Source organism: Phyllostomus hastatus, unplaced genomic scaffold (assembly GCF_019186645.2).
Source record: "Phyllostomus hastatus isolate PE091 unplaced genomic scaffold, TTU_PhHast_1.1 phas_scaffold_501, whole genome shotgun sequence".
Classification (NCBI taxonomy): Eukaryota; Metazoa; Chordata; class Mammalia; order Chiroptera; family Phyllostomidae; genus Phyllostomus; species Phyllostomus hastatus.
Genome location: NW_025334033.1, coordinates 2,512,742 through 2,533,760, shown reverse-complemented (window position 1 = coordinate 2,533,760; position 21,019 = coordinate 2,512,742). Strand labels below are relative to the sequence as shown.

Here is a 21,019-nt window from a genome sequence, read left to right as displayed (position 1 = left end):
CAAAATAAAGCAACAGGGGCATGACATTTTCACCCATTAAGTTGGAAAATATTTGGAAATGCATTAACTCTCATTTCTGTAATGAAGATGGCAAAGAAATACATACTGTTGCATAAATTCAACAACAATACAAATTGTTGTGAGCTTCCTAGAGGACAATATAGCAATTCATATCAAAAGCCATTGAAATGTACAAACCTTTTAATCTCATCATTTTGCTTTTAGGACTTTATCCTAAGAAAATGGTCAGAGATGTGAACAAAATTATGCAAAAGGAAATTAACATTAACTTTATTTATAAGGATAATGAAAATAACAACTATATCATAACAGGTCATTAATTTTTCATAAATTGCTATTTATCCATATGATGAAAATGCAGTGCACCTATTAAAAATCAGGTTAAGGAAATAAGAAAATGCTCAAGATAAATTGTTAAGTGGGATAAAATGAGTTTCAAAAGAGTTTACCTAGAATACAATTTCAACCTGCGTAAAGATGAAGATATTAACTGAAATATTAACATATCTTTGGGTGGTGAGATCTCAGTAAACTTTCTTCCTTAGGTATTATCCACATTTTGTGCAATCAGTAAACTAATTTTACAATCCGGAAAATGCAAGCTACTCTTAAAGGTTGACCATTTTTGTGCGTGGGCACACACACACACACACACACACACACACACAAATGAGTTAAATAAAATTTGCAGGCAGTGTTGGGTGTCTGCCTAAGGCAGGATCTGAGTTCTTTGGAGCAACACTGAGAACCAACTAGCTGCTCTTCTTTGTCCCTCAAAGATCAATATGCTCCTTAACTTTCAACTGGGAGAGAACTGCCCCTGCCCAGACGAGATCCGGGAGGAGCTGTACGACTTCCACGAGGACCTTCTCTCTCACTGTGGTGAGCTTCCAGGGATGCAGCTTCTTCAAGGACAAGTCTGTCCCTCAGTCCTTCACAAGAAGCTAGTGGGGGGAGGGAAGATGGGAAGTTGTTTTCCTATTTAAAATTGCAATACTGATTATTCAAGAAATGGTCCTACCCAAACTACTTGGGTCAGAGGAAATAATCCTGGCATAATTCACGACTGAAATTCCTTCTACCTGGAAGAGACTTTGCTGAGATGTGAGAAGGGATGGTGTCTCTGAAGAAGGAAAGGTAATTGACCATGACGTAAACCTCACCCAGCTCACTTCAGGTTAGATAGCTGGGACCGGGACTCTGCTTCCAGCCGAGCCAACACTCTGATCCCCTTTGTTCTGCAGCGTTTGCAGTGATACATTACTGTAACTTCTGCCTTTAAGAATTCTAATGCATCTGCTGATTTTAAGTGGCTCTTAGCACTTGTGCCGCTCATACATCAGTGGACTGAGTAATATATTGGATAGATGGTCTTTTCATTTGAAATAAGTCAATGTTAACTCCTTCTTTCTCAAGACTCTACAGTGCTCTGGGGGCATAGGTCAGAAGAGTTAAGTCTGGGGATTGAAATTACTTGATGTTCTTGTACACAAGAAATCACCTTTTTAAAAAACTTGCGAAAAGATACTATGTAGATAAACATTTAAAGTTCCAGAAGTTCTTATGTTCTCTCAATCATATGATGTTTCATATAGTGTTCAAGATTTCCACTTTGTTCTATGGCCTGCTAGGGGTCCCCCTGGAGGAAGAGGAGGAGGAGGAGGAGGTCACCTCCTGGGCAGGCAAACTCTGTGCCTTGGTGCAGAAAATCAAAGGCCCCAAGCCAGAAACAGAGCAGCCAGCGGTGGAGGAGCAGAAGTGCCCTAGTAAGTGACCATACCTTTCAATTACAGTGCTGCCCACGCAGTGGTCCTCTAAGACTTAATTAAGGGAATTAGCTTTCTAACAAATACCTAAGGAAAAGATGGGCTGCTTAGCTTCAAAGACAGCATCTGAGCATCTATTACAATTGGTGGTGGTGGTTATTGCTGTATATTTTGGGCTATGCTTCTGATTTGATTTACTTTCAGTCTTTTGAAACCTGAGAGGTCTCTTGCTTGGTGGGTCTGTCTGCTCTTGTATCTCTAGTTAAATATGCCTAGAAATGTGTTTCTGTTCTGTGTTTTATGTTTCCACAATCTTCCTCTTCTAACCATTGTTGTTTCTGTCACTTCTGCTTGTGGTTCCTTAGCATCAAAAATTGCCTCAGTAATTTTGAAGAAACAAAATAATAATAAAAGAGGAGTAAAGGAAACAGGGTGTGGAGTTTTAGGGAGGTTGTTTTTGTTTTTTGGCTATGATTTTCAGAATGTAACATCCTAGAGGACTTTGACCTTCTATTCTTGCAAAAACACCAAACCTTGTCCAAATTCATTTCTTTCATCCTTACAGTATAGGTGACTCCTACCATGTGACCCATGTTGAAACAAGATCATAATTTGCTCTGCAAGGCAGTTTACTGCCTATAAACCATTAACATTTCAAAATGAACATTGTCGGCATATTATATATGCTCAGTCTACTATTTAGTATCAGACTCTGCAGATATTTCATTTGTCTAAAAAAGGAACTTCCCAGGTTTAATATAGTTGCCTTTTATCTTGTTCCCTGTTCTTACCTGTATTAGACTATGCCTTCAAATCATGGACTAGAGCAATAGCCTGCCAAGGTATGATCGGTTTGTCTGAAAACACTACTTTGAGGTAAATATGTCTTATTGACCTTTATGCTGACCTTCCATCTTTGTCAGAATCTCTCCGAAAGGAAGAACCTTCACCATTCATCAGCAGAAGTGTTGAAACCTCTGGAAAAGGGTATGGGGTACTTGGCAGCAGTTGCCCTGGCAACCCTGGATCAGTCCCATCTGTCACCACAGAAAGAGTAGGGTGGGTATTTGCTGAGGATGTGCCAGCAGGATTCTAAAGGCACAAAAAAGTGAGTTTAGACTCCTTTTGTGGTTCCTGCCAAAGCAGAACTAAAAATAGACTGAGCTGACCCCTATTGCCTGCTGAGAGTCTATTCTGAAAGTGGATGTTTTTCGCTGATAGAATGTCACGACTAGGCACCCTCCAAGGTGACCATTTCGTGTCAGGGAAATGGAGTCCATCAGACGCAATCACCTGGCTCCGTGAAGTCTTTCTGACTCTAAGAATGGGGCCCAGGCTCTAGGGGTTGTCATCTTTAGCACTGCTACTACCGAGGGCCTCAGGCACAAGGACCGCCCTCCGCCCGTTCTGGCAGAACGTGCAAACCTGAGAGGCCACCTGAGGAGGGGACTCTCCCATGTCTTCACCCCTCCCCGGGTTTCTTCCCTCTCAGGTTTATGAATTATGAAAGGTACTAGCTTTGTGTCACAAGCCTTCTATCCTTGAGTTCCAGAAATAGAAGTAGAAGGTGGTCGTCCTTGTGGTTGTCCACATGTGGGTTACTGCCTAAGGTGCCACAGTCATAAAGCCCCTCACTCAGAGCTGACATTTTAAGAGAAAATATTAGGAATGCTTTAACAGCCACACCCCCAAAATTGTTTTTAACTTGATTGAATGGAGACAGTGTTTCTGAGTAGATAGACAGTTCCAATAAAGGGGTCAAAATTCTTTAAAATGTTGGTAACTTTGTCAACGTTATTGCTTATCTGATCTCTCTTGGCCTTGCATTTCACAGAACGTGAAAAGTACAGCTAATGAGAATAACATGCTAGCAGGAATTGACAACTTACCAAATACTTCCCACAGCTAGTCCTCTGTGGCTCCGGGTTCTGCACAGCTACATTGTTGCTCACGTGCCCTATGTAGTTTGGCCTAAAATGGCTGTGTCTGCACTGAACTATTCCTTAATTATGACATATACATTAGATTAGGTAGTATAAATAATCTAGAGATGATTTACAGCATGTGGGAGCATGTGCGCTGGCCATGTGCTAGTACTGCACCACTTTGGGTGAGGGACGTGAGCATCCAGGGAATTCAGCGTATGCAGGGGCGGTCCCGGAACCCATCCCTTGCAGACCCCGAGGGATGATGGACTATTAGTTTACTGCTGTCAGTTTCTTTCTTTCCAACTCTTCCATTGTATGGTTGGATGAAAATAGGACTCAGAAGAATTAAGGGATACTTTCATTTATTTTGTCCACATTTACGTGATTCCAGGAAAATTTCCAGGGGACTGAATGTCACCAGCCCAAGGGAACCAAAACGAGTAAAGCTGTGACTTGACTCAGCTCTTCTGCCTCTGATTCCACCCTCTTTCCGTTGCCTCACAACATCTGCCAAAGAATGTACAGTATCCCTCTCGGGAAGCCCCCAACACAAATATTACATAGAGAAAGGCTTTCTAAAGCCATCATCTTTTTATCTTGCTGACCACATCTGTGAGGTAACTCACTACTTGCCTCATTGTTATATGTAGCAAGTATAAACCTGACGAAAGCCAAAATTTTAACATCAAAAAGTCAGCCAAGCCAAAGATCACACTCGGGGTTTTCAGGGTAGGTAGTACAATTTCTCCTGTAGGAGAAGTTGGCGTTGGCCATGACCTGCAGGGAAACCTCAGCACTCCTAGGAAACAGGCAGCAACAGGGTCCTGCAGCCCACGGGAATCTGGCTTCCTGGCTCAGTGTGTTACTGCATTCACCTAAGCTAACTCCAAGCCATATTGAAGATCAAAGCTGTTACAATCTTATCAAAAGATCATATGATAATGAAGAGAGAAAATCTAATAGTAGCAGCCCACTCTACTGGGTTACACTTTTTGTTTTCATATCCCAAACCGGCAAATTCCCTAGAAAATCCTTTGCCTGTTAGTTCTAGGCCTGTGTTTCTCACACACAAGACTTTAAGCAGGGCTTCCCTGAATATAAACACATAGTCACTGAGTCCTTCCTCCAGGGGCATCATCTACCACAGGACCTGGCACAGCATAGGTCCTCGATAAACATTAGATTTTTTTCTCTCCCCTGGCAGTCAGTCTGGGTCAGCCCAGATCTGGGTCAGACTTCTGGGTAACAGAACTGTAAGACAGTAAACTGGTGTTGTTTTGTCACTGTGTGGTGGCTTGTCACAGCAGCAATAACAAAACTGATGCAGGCGGTAACAGCAAGAAGTGCACTCCAGGTGTCAGACACCATATAAAGGCAGAGTTGGCATATCTTGGCAACCAGTTAGAAATGTGAGGAAGAGGAAGGTGTTACAGATGGTCTTTATGGATCCCTGTGAGGCAGGTGATTGAGTTAACAGACACAGAGGGGAGGGGTAGAGCCTGCCTTTTTTTTAGCTCCTTAACAGTTGCAAGAAGAGGTTTCACACCTCTCTCATTTTGCCTGGAGAGCCCTGCATGGGACACAACACAGGCATCATTAGTCCTAGCGTGGAAATGAGGAAATGGAGAACCCGAGGCATTAAGCAAAAGCACCTTGCCCTCACAGATGGCCAAGCAGGGAACAGAACTCATTCTGATGATGCACTGGTTCCCGGTCCAGTGCTTCTCAGCAGTACATGCAGAACAGGTGTTCTGCATCTGTTGAATCAGTCAGCATCAGGCCTGCCCTTTGGTGATGGAAAGAGAGCTTGGTTGTCAGGGGAAAGAAAACCTTCATTTACTGAGCACCTACTTTGTGCCAAGCACTGTACTCGACACTTCACCTCCCCTCATTTGACTTTATTCTCCAGCAAATAGCCAGGTTCCTATTTTGCACACCAGGCAACTAAGCCTGAGAGAAGCAAAATTATTTGGACAAGATTCTTGCAATGGGAAAGGAAGAGGCCAAGACTGAAATCCTGCTGCATGCCTGGGGCCCCAGCTCTTTCAGAACACTGCGCAGGGGTGGCTGGGAGGGAGGCTGCAGTGGCAGGAGGAGAGGACAGGGAAGCACAGGTTCCAGGATGCGTGGCCCCTAGCTTGCCCCATCATCAGTTCATTCTCCATACCGAACAGACATAGAGACCAGAATGAAAGCAGTTTGATTATTTCCCCAGCACAGTGAAGACAGAGACCTCAGCCCCCTGAGTCTTCTGCTGTCCCATCTCGGCTGCATCTTCATTTCAGCATGTCATCTATTCTCTCTGTCTGCTCTTTGCCCCATCATCTCATCGGTCATTTAATTGCCTGAATGTTTTTGAGAAGGTGATTATGGGGCTAGTTGACTGATTTGAAAAACAACAGACTAATTATCTCTATATGATGGATGAGAGCCCGGGGGCCACAGAGGTGGACCAGCAGGGTCAGCAGTTTCCCTGGTGGTCTGCAGGGCTGCTTCTGATGGGGAGGGATGTCAGCAGTGGCAGGAGAAACAGCCTTTTTGCTTCCACACTTATCTCCATCATCCCAGGTGGGGAGGCTCTGGCTAAGGTAGATAACCAGTAAGGGAAATCCAGACACAGATGTAGCAGAAATATCCAACCGCCGTGTGCTGTCCACACACAGCCAGTCCTGAGAGCCAAGGTCAAGGGCAGCTAGGCCAGGTAGACTGGGTGACGTGTGGGGTTCCTGCCAGTTGTGGATGGAGGCAGGAGGCTCTGTCTCTGGTACTTCTCCAGCCTTCACCCCCCATGCTGCCTCTGTAGACTGCGTGGTTACAGGAGCCTCAGTTTCTTTGTTTATTAAGTTGAAGTGTTTCTTTGCCTTATTAAAAAATAAAGTGAGCCCTGGCTGGTGTGCCTCAGTGGATTGAGCACTGGCCTGCAAACCAAAGGGTTGCTGGTTCGATTTCCAGTCAGGGGACATGCCTGGGTTGTGCGCCAGGTTCCCCAGTTAGGGGCACGCAAGAGGCAACCACACACTGATGTTTCTCTCCCTGTCTTTCTCTCTCCCTTCCCCCACCGATCAAAAAATAAATAAACAATCTTAAAAAGAATTTGAAAACCAATGACTAATCTTTAAAACAATATAAAGTGAGGCTTAGTGTGGTAATGACCATCACTGTTGAGGAAACTCTGTTCCCACTGCGTCTTTTTTCCATTCTTCCCTGGTGGTTACAAGGGTCAAATGGTAATTCAGGTGCAGTGTTTAGCACAGGAAGCTCTTGGTAAACATTGCCTACTATAACTGTAACAAGAAAAAGAATGTTCTAGCCAGCAGCTTGAACTTTTACCCCTATTCCCCGCCGGTGAAGCCAGGAGAGAAGGAAACAGTATCCCCGTCCGAAAATTAAATGCGGAGCTGGGAGAGTGAGGGCTGCGTGGGTCCACGAGGCTCAGCCACTTGCTGCAGAGCCCGAGGTGGGCCCTGATCCCTCACATGCCTCTGGGGTCTGACAGCTCCTGCCTGGTCCCTGGGCCCTGGGGACACGCAGTAAACGGAGCAGTTCTTTCTTGTCATCCGGGAACAGGGCTCCTTACTGTCTTCGCAGGCTTTTTCAGGTTGTCAGAGGCTCCTAACCTTGGTCTCAGTGTTTCCAACAGCATCTGTGTTCTCGTGGAATGAGGTAAAACGTGGTGCCCACACTGCGGCCTGGGCGGGGAAAGCACAGAGAAATTAACATGATGAATTTTCCAAGTCCCCTTGGGGTCAAGGGATTGAACTTCCTACCCTGACCTCCTATGCTAATAAGTATTTGGCCACTTTATAATGCAGACCAGACTTTCAGCCCAGAGGAAGCTCTGGGGCAAGGAGCACAGAGGGCATGAGACCTTCCCTGGGAAGTCTTCCCGACCAAATCAGCAGACTGCTGTGCATTCTGACCCTGACGCAGGCAGGGTTCTCCTCAGCCACAGGTCAGGGCAGCCAGCAGCAAGGCCACCAGCTGCCACAGCTCCTGCAGCTCCTCTCCTCAGTGGAAAGGAGTAGTGGTGTGCAGTGATGCTTCAGTGAGGGCCAGTTACACACCGTGGTCGGTCACCACTGTACTCTTAAGGTTTTTCTCAGTCTCAGGTTTTACCGTTAATAACAGCCAGCTGGGTAATGTGACGAGAGGGCCAGTTGGCCTTGAAATGTGGTGGTGCAATCGGTGCTCATCAGTTAAACCCAATGAAGCCGTGGGCATTCATCTGCTAGCTTAATAAATTAGTACAACCTTTTCAAAAGCTCAGTGGGTCAGAGAGACACAGAATTCTAGAATCTTAAGCCGCAAGTAACTTGACTTCATAGACGTGCACAGACACAGAGAAGTAAAACAACTTCACCAAGGTCACTCAGCCAGGGCTGGGACAAAGCACCCAGCATGTTTATCCCGGTGCCATCCTTGCATTCATTTTCTTCAACATGGATTCTATATTGCTCGCTTCATTTTATTGCAGAAGAAATTGAGGCACTGGGAAAGTGAATAATCTGCCCAGTTCAGAGTCGGTTGGAAAAGCAGCCAAAGCTTTATAATTACCAGGATTTATTTCTAAATCCATTTAGTAGTTGATTATAAGAGACATCTAGACAGTATAATATAAATTTAAAGAAGTACTAATTTTTTTTTTAATTTTATGGAGCTGTTGAAAGTAGGCAGCTTGGAGATGGTTTAGATTCCAGCAGCCAGGGCTGGAGTGTTAGCTCTATCATTTATTAATTGTGTGATGTTAGGCAAGGATTTTTTATTGAATAATGCTCCATCTAATCTCCTAGTACTTAGAAGTTTGTATATCTCTCAACTGCTGAAGTGAATATACAAAGGATAGTTCATAAGAATTTCATCACCACATGTATCATAGCAGATGCTTTCAGGAAAAAAAAACAAAAAAAACCCTCAGGTAGAGGAGCTCAGAAGATCAGGGCGTGCCTGGAATTTCAGAGTCGGAGCCAGCCCCCAGGCCTGGTTCATCCCAGGCTCTGCTCACACTCTCCACACGTGTTCCAGCTGTGCCTTCAGGCTGAGGGCCAGACGGTGGCTGCAGTTCTGGCCTCACGTCCAGTCACGACAGTGTACAAGGGAAAAACAAGAAAGTTTTTCCTGCCCTGGCCAGGTAGCTCAGTTGACTGGAGAATTGTCCTGATATGCCAAGGTTTCAAGTTCTATCCCCCAGTCAGGGCACATTCAAGAAGCAACCAATGAATGCATAAATACGTGGAAAAACAAATTGATGTTTCTCTCTCTCTCTCTCTCTCTCTCTCTCTCTCACTGTCTCTCTCTCTCTCTCTCTCTCTCACTGTCTCTCTCTCTCTCTCACACACACACACGAGCACATACATCAATAACTTTAAAAAAAGAGGAAAGCTTCTCCTACCCTTGTATTTGTGAAACAAGGATCCTGAGATTACCACTGTTTGGAGAATCTGGTCACAGTTTCATTCATGAACCAATGAGCGTGACTAGAAAATAAAATCCCGACTTAAATCAATCAGTACAGCCCTCCTTTGAAGTGGGGTTGCATCAGCTTTCACTGAGGATCATGGGTCCTAAGGTAGAAAGGCTCATATCTCCACAAAATCTGGGTTCTGGGAAGAAGGAAGAAGGGACAAATGAAAGCTAGCTGTGAGGTCAGGAATATTTGTTGTGCCATGGTGGTTATCACCATCAGCATCTGTCATGCACTCAGTGGTTAGTGTTGAGATGTCAGCAGTTCTAGCCCGTGATGTTCAAAGGGAGAGAAGAGGCCAAACTGGGTCTGGGAAAGCACAGACTGTGCTGTCTGTGCCCTGTGTCCATGATCTAATTGGCCACCACAGTGCTGCAGTAGGTACTTTCTTCATTCAGTGTCACTGTGGTTTGACAGAGGCTCTGGCCAGACCCAGGTAGACTTCCATTGTGTCTGCACTCTGCCACTCAACCCAGGCGCCTCAGCAAAAACAGAACTGGATCTTTCTCAGGTCCCGCCTTCTGCGGGTACTTTTATAGCTGCTTGCTCATTGAGACCCTGCAGTCTGACGTGTAGCTTTGGTTGGGAAAAGAGTCAAATAGTGTCAAACCAGGGCTTTCTATCAACAGGAGTGTATTAGTTTCCTATTGCTGCTATAACAAATTACCACACACTTAGTGGCTTTAAAACTCTGCAGATGTATTATCACCCAGTTCTAGAGATTGCAAGTCTAAAAGGGGTTAGTAGCACTATATTCCTTCCGGAGGCTCTGGGAAAGGAGCCACTTCTTGCTTTTCCCAGCATCTAAAGGCCTCCTGCATTCTTTGACTAGCAGCTTCTCTCAGCAAGGGGATCAGTCTAACCCCTACTTCTGTCGTCGCATGTCCTTCTCTGACCCTGACCCTCCTGCCTCCCTCTTATGAGGCCCCTTGTGATTATATTTAATGCACCCAGATGATCAAGGGTAATCTCCCCAACTAATGCAGTGCCCCTTTTGTTACATCAGGTTTCCTGGTACACACAGGTTCCAAGAATTAAGACATGAATGTCTTTAGGGGGCCATTAAACAGCCTACCACAGGGAGGCAGAAAGCAGAGGGCAAAATACATTTGTTCTTTCTCTTGAAAATGATCCATCACCTGTTAATGCCTCCAGAGTATTTACAGCATAGCACAAGCTGAATTTTTAGTCACCTAGAGTTTAAAAATCAGCGCACATAATTTAGAGGCACATAATTATTTTTCTTTTCCAATTGTTAGTGTGAGCTCCTTCTCCTCAATGTAATCAGAAGACATTTTCTTCCAAACTGGCCTAGGTTTCAGAACAGACTCATTGAAATGTAACACCAGCATAGCTTTGGGTCTGTAAACTAGAGGAATTTGCTTTGCCAGAGGCCAAGATCTGCTCTTCAATAATAAGCATGTACTTCATTGCATGATGGCCTCTTGGACTCTGAACTAAATTTAGAAATGGAAAAAAAAGATTCTTTCCAGGCCCCGGCAGCCAAAAATTGAAACCTACACCATGAGAATATATGACCTTTCTCTTATTGTAGCTGGCATCACAGAGCTGGTGATTTGACCATTGAAAAAGAGTTTACCAAGTATTGTGGGTGACACTAGAGAATTTCCTTACAAGGTTCACAGAATGGAGAGCTTGGGGTTCTGAGGTCCAGCAGCAGGTTGCAACATGGCAAGTGGAAGAAAGTAAATAGCAATAATACCTGGATTCCCAAAATGAGGTACTCAGGCTAGCTCTAATGTAGAGACACTCTGTCCCTTTCTTCTTAAGTGGAAGGTCTGACTAATCCAGAAACATGTAGTAAAGTAGCTATTTTTCTTTTAAAGTATCTTTCAGGCATCAAGTTTTCCTAAACAATACAATGCATTAGAAATATTTCCATTCTGAGTCAGCCTGAACAGTCATTTTGAGTGTAGTTTCCAGATCATATATTTGCTATAATTGCCTAGATGTGACTCTCCCTAATTACACTAATTGCAAAGTGGAGTGAGCTAGAATGTTAATAATAATTTCATAAATGAAGCCATTTATAATTGTCAAGCAAACCACATGCACATGACTAGCTTCCCTGAGGCAGTCTGCTTCATAGGATTTATTTTATATCTCAGCAGAAGACAAGCATTGGGTTACACATATTTCTTTCTTACTTCGTCCTTTTTGAAAAGAGCACTATATAGCTTTTTAAAAATCCTGTGAGCTGAACCATCCAGGGCACTTGATAAGGGCCTTCTTCAAACAGGCAAATCAGTTGGTAAAAATCCCAGAGTTGCCACGAAGCCTGGAAGCAACTTCGTTACAGGCGGTGGAGGCTCTGAGTGGGGTATGTAGATGCATGTGTGTGTGTGTGTGCCTGAGAGAGACGTAGGGCCGCACGTCATGGCAAACAGGAGGTTTCAGCTCCCCGCCTCGCCCTTCCCTCTCTCCTGGAGTCTGTCCCCTTTCAGGAGTTGTGTTTCCCATGACTACTGAAGTGTTTTTTTAAATCACTAAAGGGCAGCATTCCAAAGGGGAACTTAGGGAAGCAACAGCAATGAAATCATTATTTAGCTGTATCTGTTCTTTACGTATCTGTCTCTCTTTGGTTAAGAATGAAGTTCAAATTTATCTCGAGAATTGACTCCCTTTGCAGTTGAAATTCCTGCCAAAATTGTCAGCTTTACCCCACTGATACCAGGAAAAAATATTCACTTCAGGGACTACTTGTATGAGCAGCTCTTGAAGGAAAACGGCATCCCACACTCATCACGACAAAGAGCAGTCCTTTCCATTAGGTCCCTGCACCTACCGCTCGGAAGGCCCCTCCGAGCTTCATCGCAGGCTTTCTGTTCCCTGCGTCTTTGCAACATGGGCCTAGTCCGGAAATACAAGGAACTTTAGACAAAGGACTCATTAGGGAAAAAAAAATAAGAGAACAAAATCTTATCATTTCTCTTCTCTAATTTCTTTTGAATGGAAATATTTACTACAGGTATTGTACCTTCTAGTGAATTATCTTATTTCCTAAGAATACACAGTTTTACCCATTTTTTTTTTACTTCCCATTAAATGCTCCACATGTATGTATTTAGTTTCCCCAACGAGGCTGCTGTGGGTAATAATTGTGTCTTGGAATATTTTCATGTAGGGTGTGTAACTCAGTGCTTAACGGAAAACACCCCTTGATTCATAAGCTACTTTAGAAGGGACACAACTGGAGGTGACTGAGATACTAAGATGAGGACAGGAAGAAACCTACCAAGATGATCTGTCCTGAGGTCTGGACGCGCTGACGCCAGGGCAGAGCCTTCCGTAGTTGACAGCCCTAGTTTCCCGTATGAGTGAGAGTTAAGTGTTGCTAAAGGGTCAGCTAACATCAGCAGCAAAGAGTTAAGTGGTCCCTGCAGCCCTCAGCATACCTTTCTTCCCTGTGCCCTATTGCACTGGCTGCGCACCAGGCTAAAGAAGGCCACTCAGCCTCTGTGTAGAAGATACCACACTCCCCACTTGCTCTGAAGATGACTGATCTTAAACCAAAATTGCAGACAGAAGCATTTAGGGCCCTGATGGCCCCCGGGAAAGCCCTCTAGTGATGAATGAATAATGACTGGGCCCTTGCTGACTGCCAGAGTCTCATCCTCCAAACAATGATTCTTTGATCCTCTTTATTTCTCATTGTGAGATGTCTTACTGTCATACTCACAATTAACCCACCTCCCATCCACAAACAGACGTGGAAAGCTTCCCGAGCCTCTGCCTTCCAGGTTCAGGTCTCCGCTATGTGATCAGAACCACATGGTCTAATGGAATAAGGTTTTGTCCTAACTGGAGGGAAAGCTTTGCCGCTGAGTCATGGCCATCACCTCAGTGGGACCCCTTTACACAGATCAGTGGTTCCCAAGCCTGTTGGTCTCAAGACCCCTTTACACTTTTCAAAATTTTCCAAGATCTCAGAAAGATTTAGTTTATGTGGATTATACCTATCAATGTTACTGAATTCAATTTTAAAACAGAAATTTTTAAATAATCATTAGTTTACTTATAAATAATAAAAACCCATTACATTTACATATATAACATACTTTTATAAAAACAACTAAATTTTTAATATAAAAAAGGATCAGAAGAGTGACATTGTTTTGCATTTTTACAAATTTCTTATGTCTGCCTTAATAGGAGATATCCAAATTCTTATGCCTGGTTTAAAGAATAGGAAGAAAAATTGGTTTCAAACATATATATAGTTAGAAAGAAGAATATTGTAATAGCTTTTTCAGATAATTGTGGAAATTCTTCTTTAACACTATATAAAAGCTGAACATGTACATTCTTCCCCTTTCTCCTTTGTCCAAAAATGTCCTTGTATACCCAATGTGGCCTCAGTGTCTTTGGAATTTTATGGAATTATCATGCCTATGCAAATTCTCCATGCATGTGTATTAAACTTTGATTTTTCTCCTGTTTGAAAAAAAAGTAGCTTCTCAAAAGTTAATTGCCACATGGAATCTAAAACCATATTAAAGAAATTTTTGCACTTGTTTACATAAGAATACATTGGTCCATGTTGCACATTGAATGGACGTTTTACCCATGAAATGTTTTGTAACAGCATGCACTGGTCACAGGGGAATTATTGGTTCACACGTTATGCAGGGCTTCCAAATGTTAACATACTTAATTATAAAGGTTTTAAAATCATATTTGTTAATAACAATATAATAAGAAAAGTCTGAAGTATTAGGGAACTGTCTCAAAGTGGCAAATAAACTTTTTTCCAAAATTCTGGTTTTCAAAGCTCAAATTGTGTTATGGCAACATATACTGTCCAGTGTTTTTCCTTGAAGTGCTAGGATCACTTCTTCTATTTTCAAGATAATGCCTGTCGGCTACCAAAGTCTGATTAACCACAGTTTTTCTGTGACTCTTTTAATTAAAAATGACATTTCGTGAGACAGCAGCAGTTTTAGCCCCCAGCTCGGTCACGTGGCGCCCCCGCCCCCACCCCCACCCCCACACCCACACCACTGCCCTGTGAGGGGCAGCAGTGCTTTAGGCACACTTCCCATTTTGTCACACGGGATTTAAGGAGGTGTGTTCTGAAAAGTGTTATTAATAAAGTGGATAATGTTTCTCCTTCACTGACAACATTCTTGTGCGGAATGGGGCACTTTCTGAGCACTTTCTGAGCGCTTTCCTGGAGCTATGGCCCTAGGGAGTAAGGAACAGCGTTCGACACTGCAGACCGAGCTCCTGCTGAGACGCGGCAGGTTTACCCGCCACTGCTTTTTCACCGCCGGAGAAGCTGTCAACACAGTGAAAAGGCAAATAATGTCTCCCAAGTGTTACGGAAGTACGTTTGGCCTGGCACACTGCCTACAGGATCTTGGTAGATCCTGTCCCAAGGGTCTGTGGGCCATACCTTTTATAACTACTGTGTAGATAGCATAATAGTTAACCTTTATAAAGCCCACAACAGGTGTCAAGCATGGTTATATGCATTAATTATTTTAACACTCAAGTGTACAGATATACGGATAGTCTACTACATTCCAAAACGTGGATTCTTTTTCACCTGTTGACCCTGGCGTATTTATGCTGCTCTGCCGCTGGCTCATGGGAGCGAACTAAAGCATGAGGGGTCTTCAGTAGTAGCATGGCTGCCAGGGGTGTAAAGCTCCCTTTTCTCAGCTTCCAAAGGGTCTGGGCCATTAGACAGCATTCAGCAGAGGTTTGCCTGGTGGGTGCCAGCTTGCTAGCCTGGGTCAGGCTACAGAATACACTGCTCTTCAGGCTTCTTGAGAATGTTTTCTCCCTGCCCTGCAGTTTTCTTCTCATTTCTTTCTCTCCTATTCTTTCTCATATTTGGAAAGCCTGATCAACAAGAGTGGCCTCTGTTGTTGTGCCTGCCACTAACTTATTACACCTGTCCATCGACACACAACACTGAGGAGTCTTGCTTTTTCTGTTGTGATCTTGGGGTCACGTTTTGCTTTTAACTGAGCTCCAGCTTGGTCCCACTCACATCTATTTATCTCACTCTCTTCTTCTTACCTGGGGGGCTGGCCTGGGCAGAGAACCCTTCAGGCGGTCCCTGCTCCACCCTTTTGGGTTAAAGGGCTGTTTCCTTACCTGTTTGTCCTCGAGTGAGATATTTTGCTGTGGATGTTCCATTTCCTAGACTATAAATATTGATTTGGATTTTTAAGTCACTGTGAGGCTAGGATCTTGCCCAAATCCTGAATTAATCTGAAAGCCGGGTACAGGAAATGCTAATATTTATTTGGTTTCATCATGACTCCATAAAATGCCCTGTTGAAAAGAGAGAGGACGGACCTTGAGCGGATGAACAATTCTGGTTGTTGCTTTTCCGGTGCAGTGAGGACTGTGAGGATGTGTGTCACCTCTGCAGAGAATTTGCTTGTTAGTGGAGCGAACTGTAATTCTTTCAGTCCAAAATATAGGCTAAAAGAGGGAATTATTCTTACAGGACTAGAAGAACTTCTGTTGGGTCCCAGGGCATTTACATTTCTGGCTTGCTTTTATTCCTTACTGTGAAGAGTAACAGGAGAAAGGACCTTCTACATCATCTCCTGAGGAAACAAGTTCCTGAGAGGAGCCCAGTCTAGCCCGTAAATCACTGTCCCCCAGAGTGTCCAGATATTACCTGACCTAACAGCTAGTAGTCAGCGATCCCTGCCTAGTGAGATCTCTTAGCACCAGCTTTCACCTGTGCTTCTCTCTGCCTTCAGTATCCTTTCTTAAGGTTTTCAGCTTACGTCTCCTGCCATGAACCTAAAACACCCACAGGGTTGATAGACGCAGCATCAAGTTAAATTAATCCTTCAGATCTCTTCAGGAACTCTATTTTTATATCCTTATGCCGTGCCAGGACTGGGAGTAGAGCAGACACCTGCCATGTACAGTGTGTGGAGGTAGAAGACAAGACTATTGCAGATGGCACAGGCTATGGAGGCGCCCACCTGAGTGTATTCCCACTCCTTTCACTGACGGACTGTGAGACCTTCATTGGCCCTGAGCGCTGCCTTGAACACCGGGGCTGAATCCAGGATCTTGGTGCCACCCATACCTTGCAGGCATGTGCTAGGCAGAGCCAGGCTTGGATGCAGTAATGATGTAATGGCAGCACTTCTCACCTCTGTCACGGCACCTTCCAGACACATGTGTGGCGTGGGGAGGGGTGAGTGGTGCCTTCCCAGCCACTCAGCTCCGTCCTCCCGCTCAGATCTCCCCCACTTTTTTGGCCATCTCCTCACACCAGTGCCAATCAGCGCGTGTCAGGGCCACTTAGTCCAACCTCCGAACACCCTGCAGCCAGATCGGGTCCCACTTCAGCAACTTTTTCTTTACTTATGCAACCAGTCATATTTCTGTGTGCCAGGATGAGCCCTGAGAAATTCTGAATCCAAAGTCATACTGCTTCCTGTCTTCCTGGTGCCTGTGAAAATAGTTCGTGACTCAGTGTCAGCCAACTCCTGCAGAGACATGGGCAGCACCGTTCAGGACGAGCAGATCAGGTGGCCAATTGCAAAGCCTTCTGACCTCATGGAGTGTTTGTAGTCCACTCCCCTCCATCCCCTGATGAATTTGTAGGTTAGATCACCTTTTACACTGTAAAAATAACTTTCGCAATTCTCAAATCAGTGGCTTGACCTCGTCAGTTCATAGTATGTGGTATCTTTTAAATATTCAGAGGCAGTACACACGACAGAGAAATCTCAGTGCTTAGTATTCTTTACTCTAAAGAGGCAGCAGCAGTGCCTTCTTCCCACGCCTTAGCCCTCCCAGAACTGGTTGCTCCCCACTCTCTCCCGTGGCACTTGCACATACCCCCATTTTAGTGTTCATTACAGTGTTACAAAATAAAGATAGAACTTGGTTTTTACGAAATCAAAATGAAAATGTAAATTCCTGGCTTATAAGCACCTTGAAGGCAAGAATAGCACCTTATTTAGTCTTCTGTTTCCAGCATCTATTCAAACATCATTTTATCAAAATAGTATATTTAACACCCTCAATTCAAAATTGAGATACTCTGTTCTTGCCGTGTGGCTCACATGTGTGTCTTTCAACAACGTATTCTACTTCTCCACATTCCATATCCCCATCCTTTTAAAAAATTTTATTAAATTTATTGGGGTGATGTTGGTTAATAAAATTATATAAGCTCTAAGTGTATGATTCTATGACACATCATCTGTATACTGCATTGTGTGTCCACCACCTAAAGTCAAATCTTCGTCCATCACCATATATCTGACCCCCTTTGCCCTTTACTGCCCTTCTAACCCCCTTTTCTCTAGTAACCACCATGCTGCTGTCTGTGTCTGTGAGTTTTTGTTTATTTATTCGTCTTGTCTGCTCATTTCTTGCTTTCAGTTTTATATCACACATATGAGTGAGATCATGTGGTTCTTGACTTTTTCTGTCTGACTTTGCTTGATATTCTCAAGATCCATCCATGGTGTCACCAACTGTAGTATTTTATCTCTTTATGACTAAGTAGTATTCCATTGTATATATGCACCACATCTTCTTTATCCAATCATCCGTTCGAAGGATTCTTCAGTTGTCTCCATGTCCTGGCCTCAGTGAATAATGCTGCAATGAATACATGGGTACATAGATATTTTTTCAAGTACCTGTTTTTAGTTTTAGGGGTAGATACTCAGAAAAGGGTTTGCTGGGTCATATGGTAACTTTATTCTTAATTTTTTAAAATTTATTTTTTTTTTTTTTACAATTTTCAAATAGTTTTTCAAGTATAGTTTTCTGCCTCCCCCCCCCCCACCTCTCCCTTTATTCTTAATTTTTTCAGGAACATTTATATTGTTTTCCATAGTGGCTATACCAGTTTACATTCCCATCAGCAGAGAATGAGCATTCCTTTTTCTCCACAGTCTCTTCAACACTTGTTACTTGTCTTGATAATAGCTATTCTAACAGGTGTGAGGTAGTATCTTATTCTAGTTTTGGTTTGCATTTCCCTAATAGCTAGCAGGGTTGAGTATCTTTCCATATATCTGTTGGCCATTTGTATGTCTTCTTGGGAGAAATGTCTGTTCAGTTCTCTGTCCATTTTTTAATTAGATTGTTTGTTGTATGATTCCTTGTATGTTATGGATATTAGCCCCTCATCAGAACCCTTGTTTGCAAATATCTTCCCTGATTGGGCTACTTGCCTTTTTGTTTTGTTGGTGGTTTCTCTTGCTGTGCAGAAGCTTTTTAGTTTAATAAAGTCCCATTCATTTATTGTTGCCTTTACTTCCCTTGCCTTTGGAGTCAAATTCATAAAGTCTTTCTTAAGATCAAGGTCCATAAGCTTAGTACCTATGTTTTCTTCTGTGTAATTTATTGTTTCAGGTCTTATTTTTAGGTCTTTTATCCATTTTGAGTTAATTTTTGTACATGGGAAGAAACAATAATCTAGTTTCATTCTTTTGCATGTAACTTTCCAATTTTCCCACACCATTTATTCAAGAGACTTATTTTCTCCATTGTAATTTTTTGGTTCCTGTGTTGAAAATTATTTGCCCATATACATATGGGTTTATTTCTGGGCTCTCAGTTCTGCTCCGTTGGTCTGTGTGTCTGTTTTTCCACAGCAATGCCATGCTGTTTTGATTATTGTCACTTTGTAGTATACTATGAAGTCAGGGAGTATGATGCCTCCACCTTTGTTCTAAAAGAGAGAATTTTTTAACCTTGACCAGCTGATGATATGTCTTACAACTGAATGAGGTGGCTGAGGTACACAGCTCTCCCTGAGCTAAGGACAGCTACAGTACTGGTCCTTCCTATTGTCCTTCCAGCAACACTGAAGGAACTCATCTCACAGACCATGATCCGCTGGGCCCAGGAAGACCACATTCAGGATGCAGACCTCGTCCGGATGATGTTCAACCTCCTCCAGAGGCAGTACGACAGCATCGGGGAGCTGCTGCAGGCCCTGAGGAAGACCTACAGCATCAGCCAGGCCTCTGTGGGTGACACCATCAACCTGCTGGCAGCCCTGGGCCAGATCCGCTGCCTCCTCAGTGTCAGGATGGGCAAGGAAGAGGAGCTGCTCATGATCAACGGGCTGGGGTAGGTCATTCTCGGTGAAGTGCAAGCCTGTCGGAAGAGTGCCACATGGGAAACTGGCTTACCTTGCTGTCTGGATGTCCCAGAATCAAATCATGTACCATCTCTGGGTGCCCCCTCCTGCAGGCACTCCTTGTGGGATTACATTCTTGTCACATCAGTCACCTTTGATAACGTGAGAGGCCAGACTACTTGCTAATCAGAGTGAAGGGACGTTGTCAGAAGAAGTGGAGAGGAATCTTGGAGAAAAACAGTTATTTAGCTTGAATCTGATGAAAATAGCCTCAGGGAAGCAATGAAAAAAATTAGAGGAAGGGAGAGTGTGTCCAACCCAACAAGAGAGACACCTTGCAAGAACTTCTGCTTTTGACTAGAAAACCTCTGAGACTTCCCTCTGAAAAATTGCTCCTTGCACCTTCCTTTTCTCGGGACTCTGCTAGTATCGTTTTTGTCAGTCCAGGGACACCTTTTCCCATAACAACTGTTTGTGTGTCTCTTCCTTACAATTATTAAAAAGATAGCATTTTAGACATCAAAAAGATTTCCTTTAATTGGCTAACATAGCACTTCCATCTTGCAGATGAGAAAACCAAGTTCTAAAATGGTTCACTGTCCAGCCCACAGCTCCACTTGGTTAAAATCAGGAACTAGAGCCGCAGCCTTCCTGCTGCCGAATGTTCCATCCCACCGCCCTTGAGCTGGTGAATTAAAGGAGTGTCCATCAGCAAGGCCCAGAACGGGGACTTGGAGGATACTGGGGCAGGGTACGGGGTGTGGGGAATGCATGCATTCCTCAAATTCACTTCCAAAGGAGTATCTTACAGTAGAAATGAAAAGACTTTTATAGGAAGAGAAAAAAGCTACCAAATTAGCCTCCCCTCACCCCCCAGCCCTCGCCATAGACATAGCCACAGTAATGGTGTCTGCTCCTAGCAGCTGCAACACGGCGGTGGGGGCACCCTGCGGGCGTCACGCAGCCCAGCCTCCACTCTCCCTTCCTCACATTTGCCTGCAGCTTTATTTTGTAAATCTGTGTTGAATGACTGAAAAACATGATTTCTTTTACATTCCATTGTTGATTGTATCATTGGGCTTTGAGGACCACTGTCCTCATTGTTACCTAATATGCAATTGTCTTAAGAAAAGGCTACAGCTGTATTATTAAGAAAACTAAAATATGTAGGGACACAAGAACAAGAGTAGAAAGCAACAAAAGACCCTAAGTACATGGCAGAAGAGAAATTAAGTGATTTGGGCTGCCTTGAAACTATTGTAAGTGCAAAGACCAAGGGGCAACTCTTTAATATGTCATTAGAAGGAATGTTTCAAAGAGAGAAAGCAAGTGCTTAGCAGAAATAAAAGAGCATAGAATATTCCAATCAGCTAAAAAAGCACTCCACGTTTCTTCTAACTGACCTAGTGCCTTCTAATTACCTTTTCAGCCTGTTTTTATCCCATTTTACCCTAGGTGTGTGTGCGCATTTATGTGTTCTCATCCCTGAATTTCCACAGCATTGAAGTCAGCCCGAGCTGACATCTCTCTCCGATTCTTACCCTAGAGACATAATGAACAACAAGGTGTTTTACCAGCACCCCAACCTCATGCGAGTCCTCGGCATGCACGAGACAGTGATGGAGGTGATGGTGAACGTGCTGGGTGCAGAGAAATCCCAGGTAATGCTACAGGGAGAACTCAGCCAGAACTTGACCCCTGGGCAGGAACACAGGAGGTGACCTGTTTGCAG

The 21,019-nt window shown here is 43.8% G+C and overlaps 1 protein-coding gene across 1 annotated transcript in view; it reads left to right on the top strand.

Annotated features, from left to right (window-relative positions):
• Positions 1–21,019, top strand: part of RYR3 (ryanodine receptor 3) — a 504,534-nt gene that overhangs the window by 342,100 nt on the left and 141,415 nt on the right. The window contains exons 38-41 of the mRNA XM_045822230.1: positions 801–903; positions 1,653–1,787; positions 19,004–19,277; positions 20,834–20,948. Of these exons, the coding sequence (XP_045678186.1) occupies positions 801–903; positions 1,653–1,787; positions 19,004–19,277; positions 20,834–20,948 (627 nt within the window). The remainder of the gene's footprint in view (positions 1–800; positions 904–1,652; positions 1,788–19,003; positions 19,278–20,833; positions 20,949–21,019) is intronic.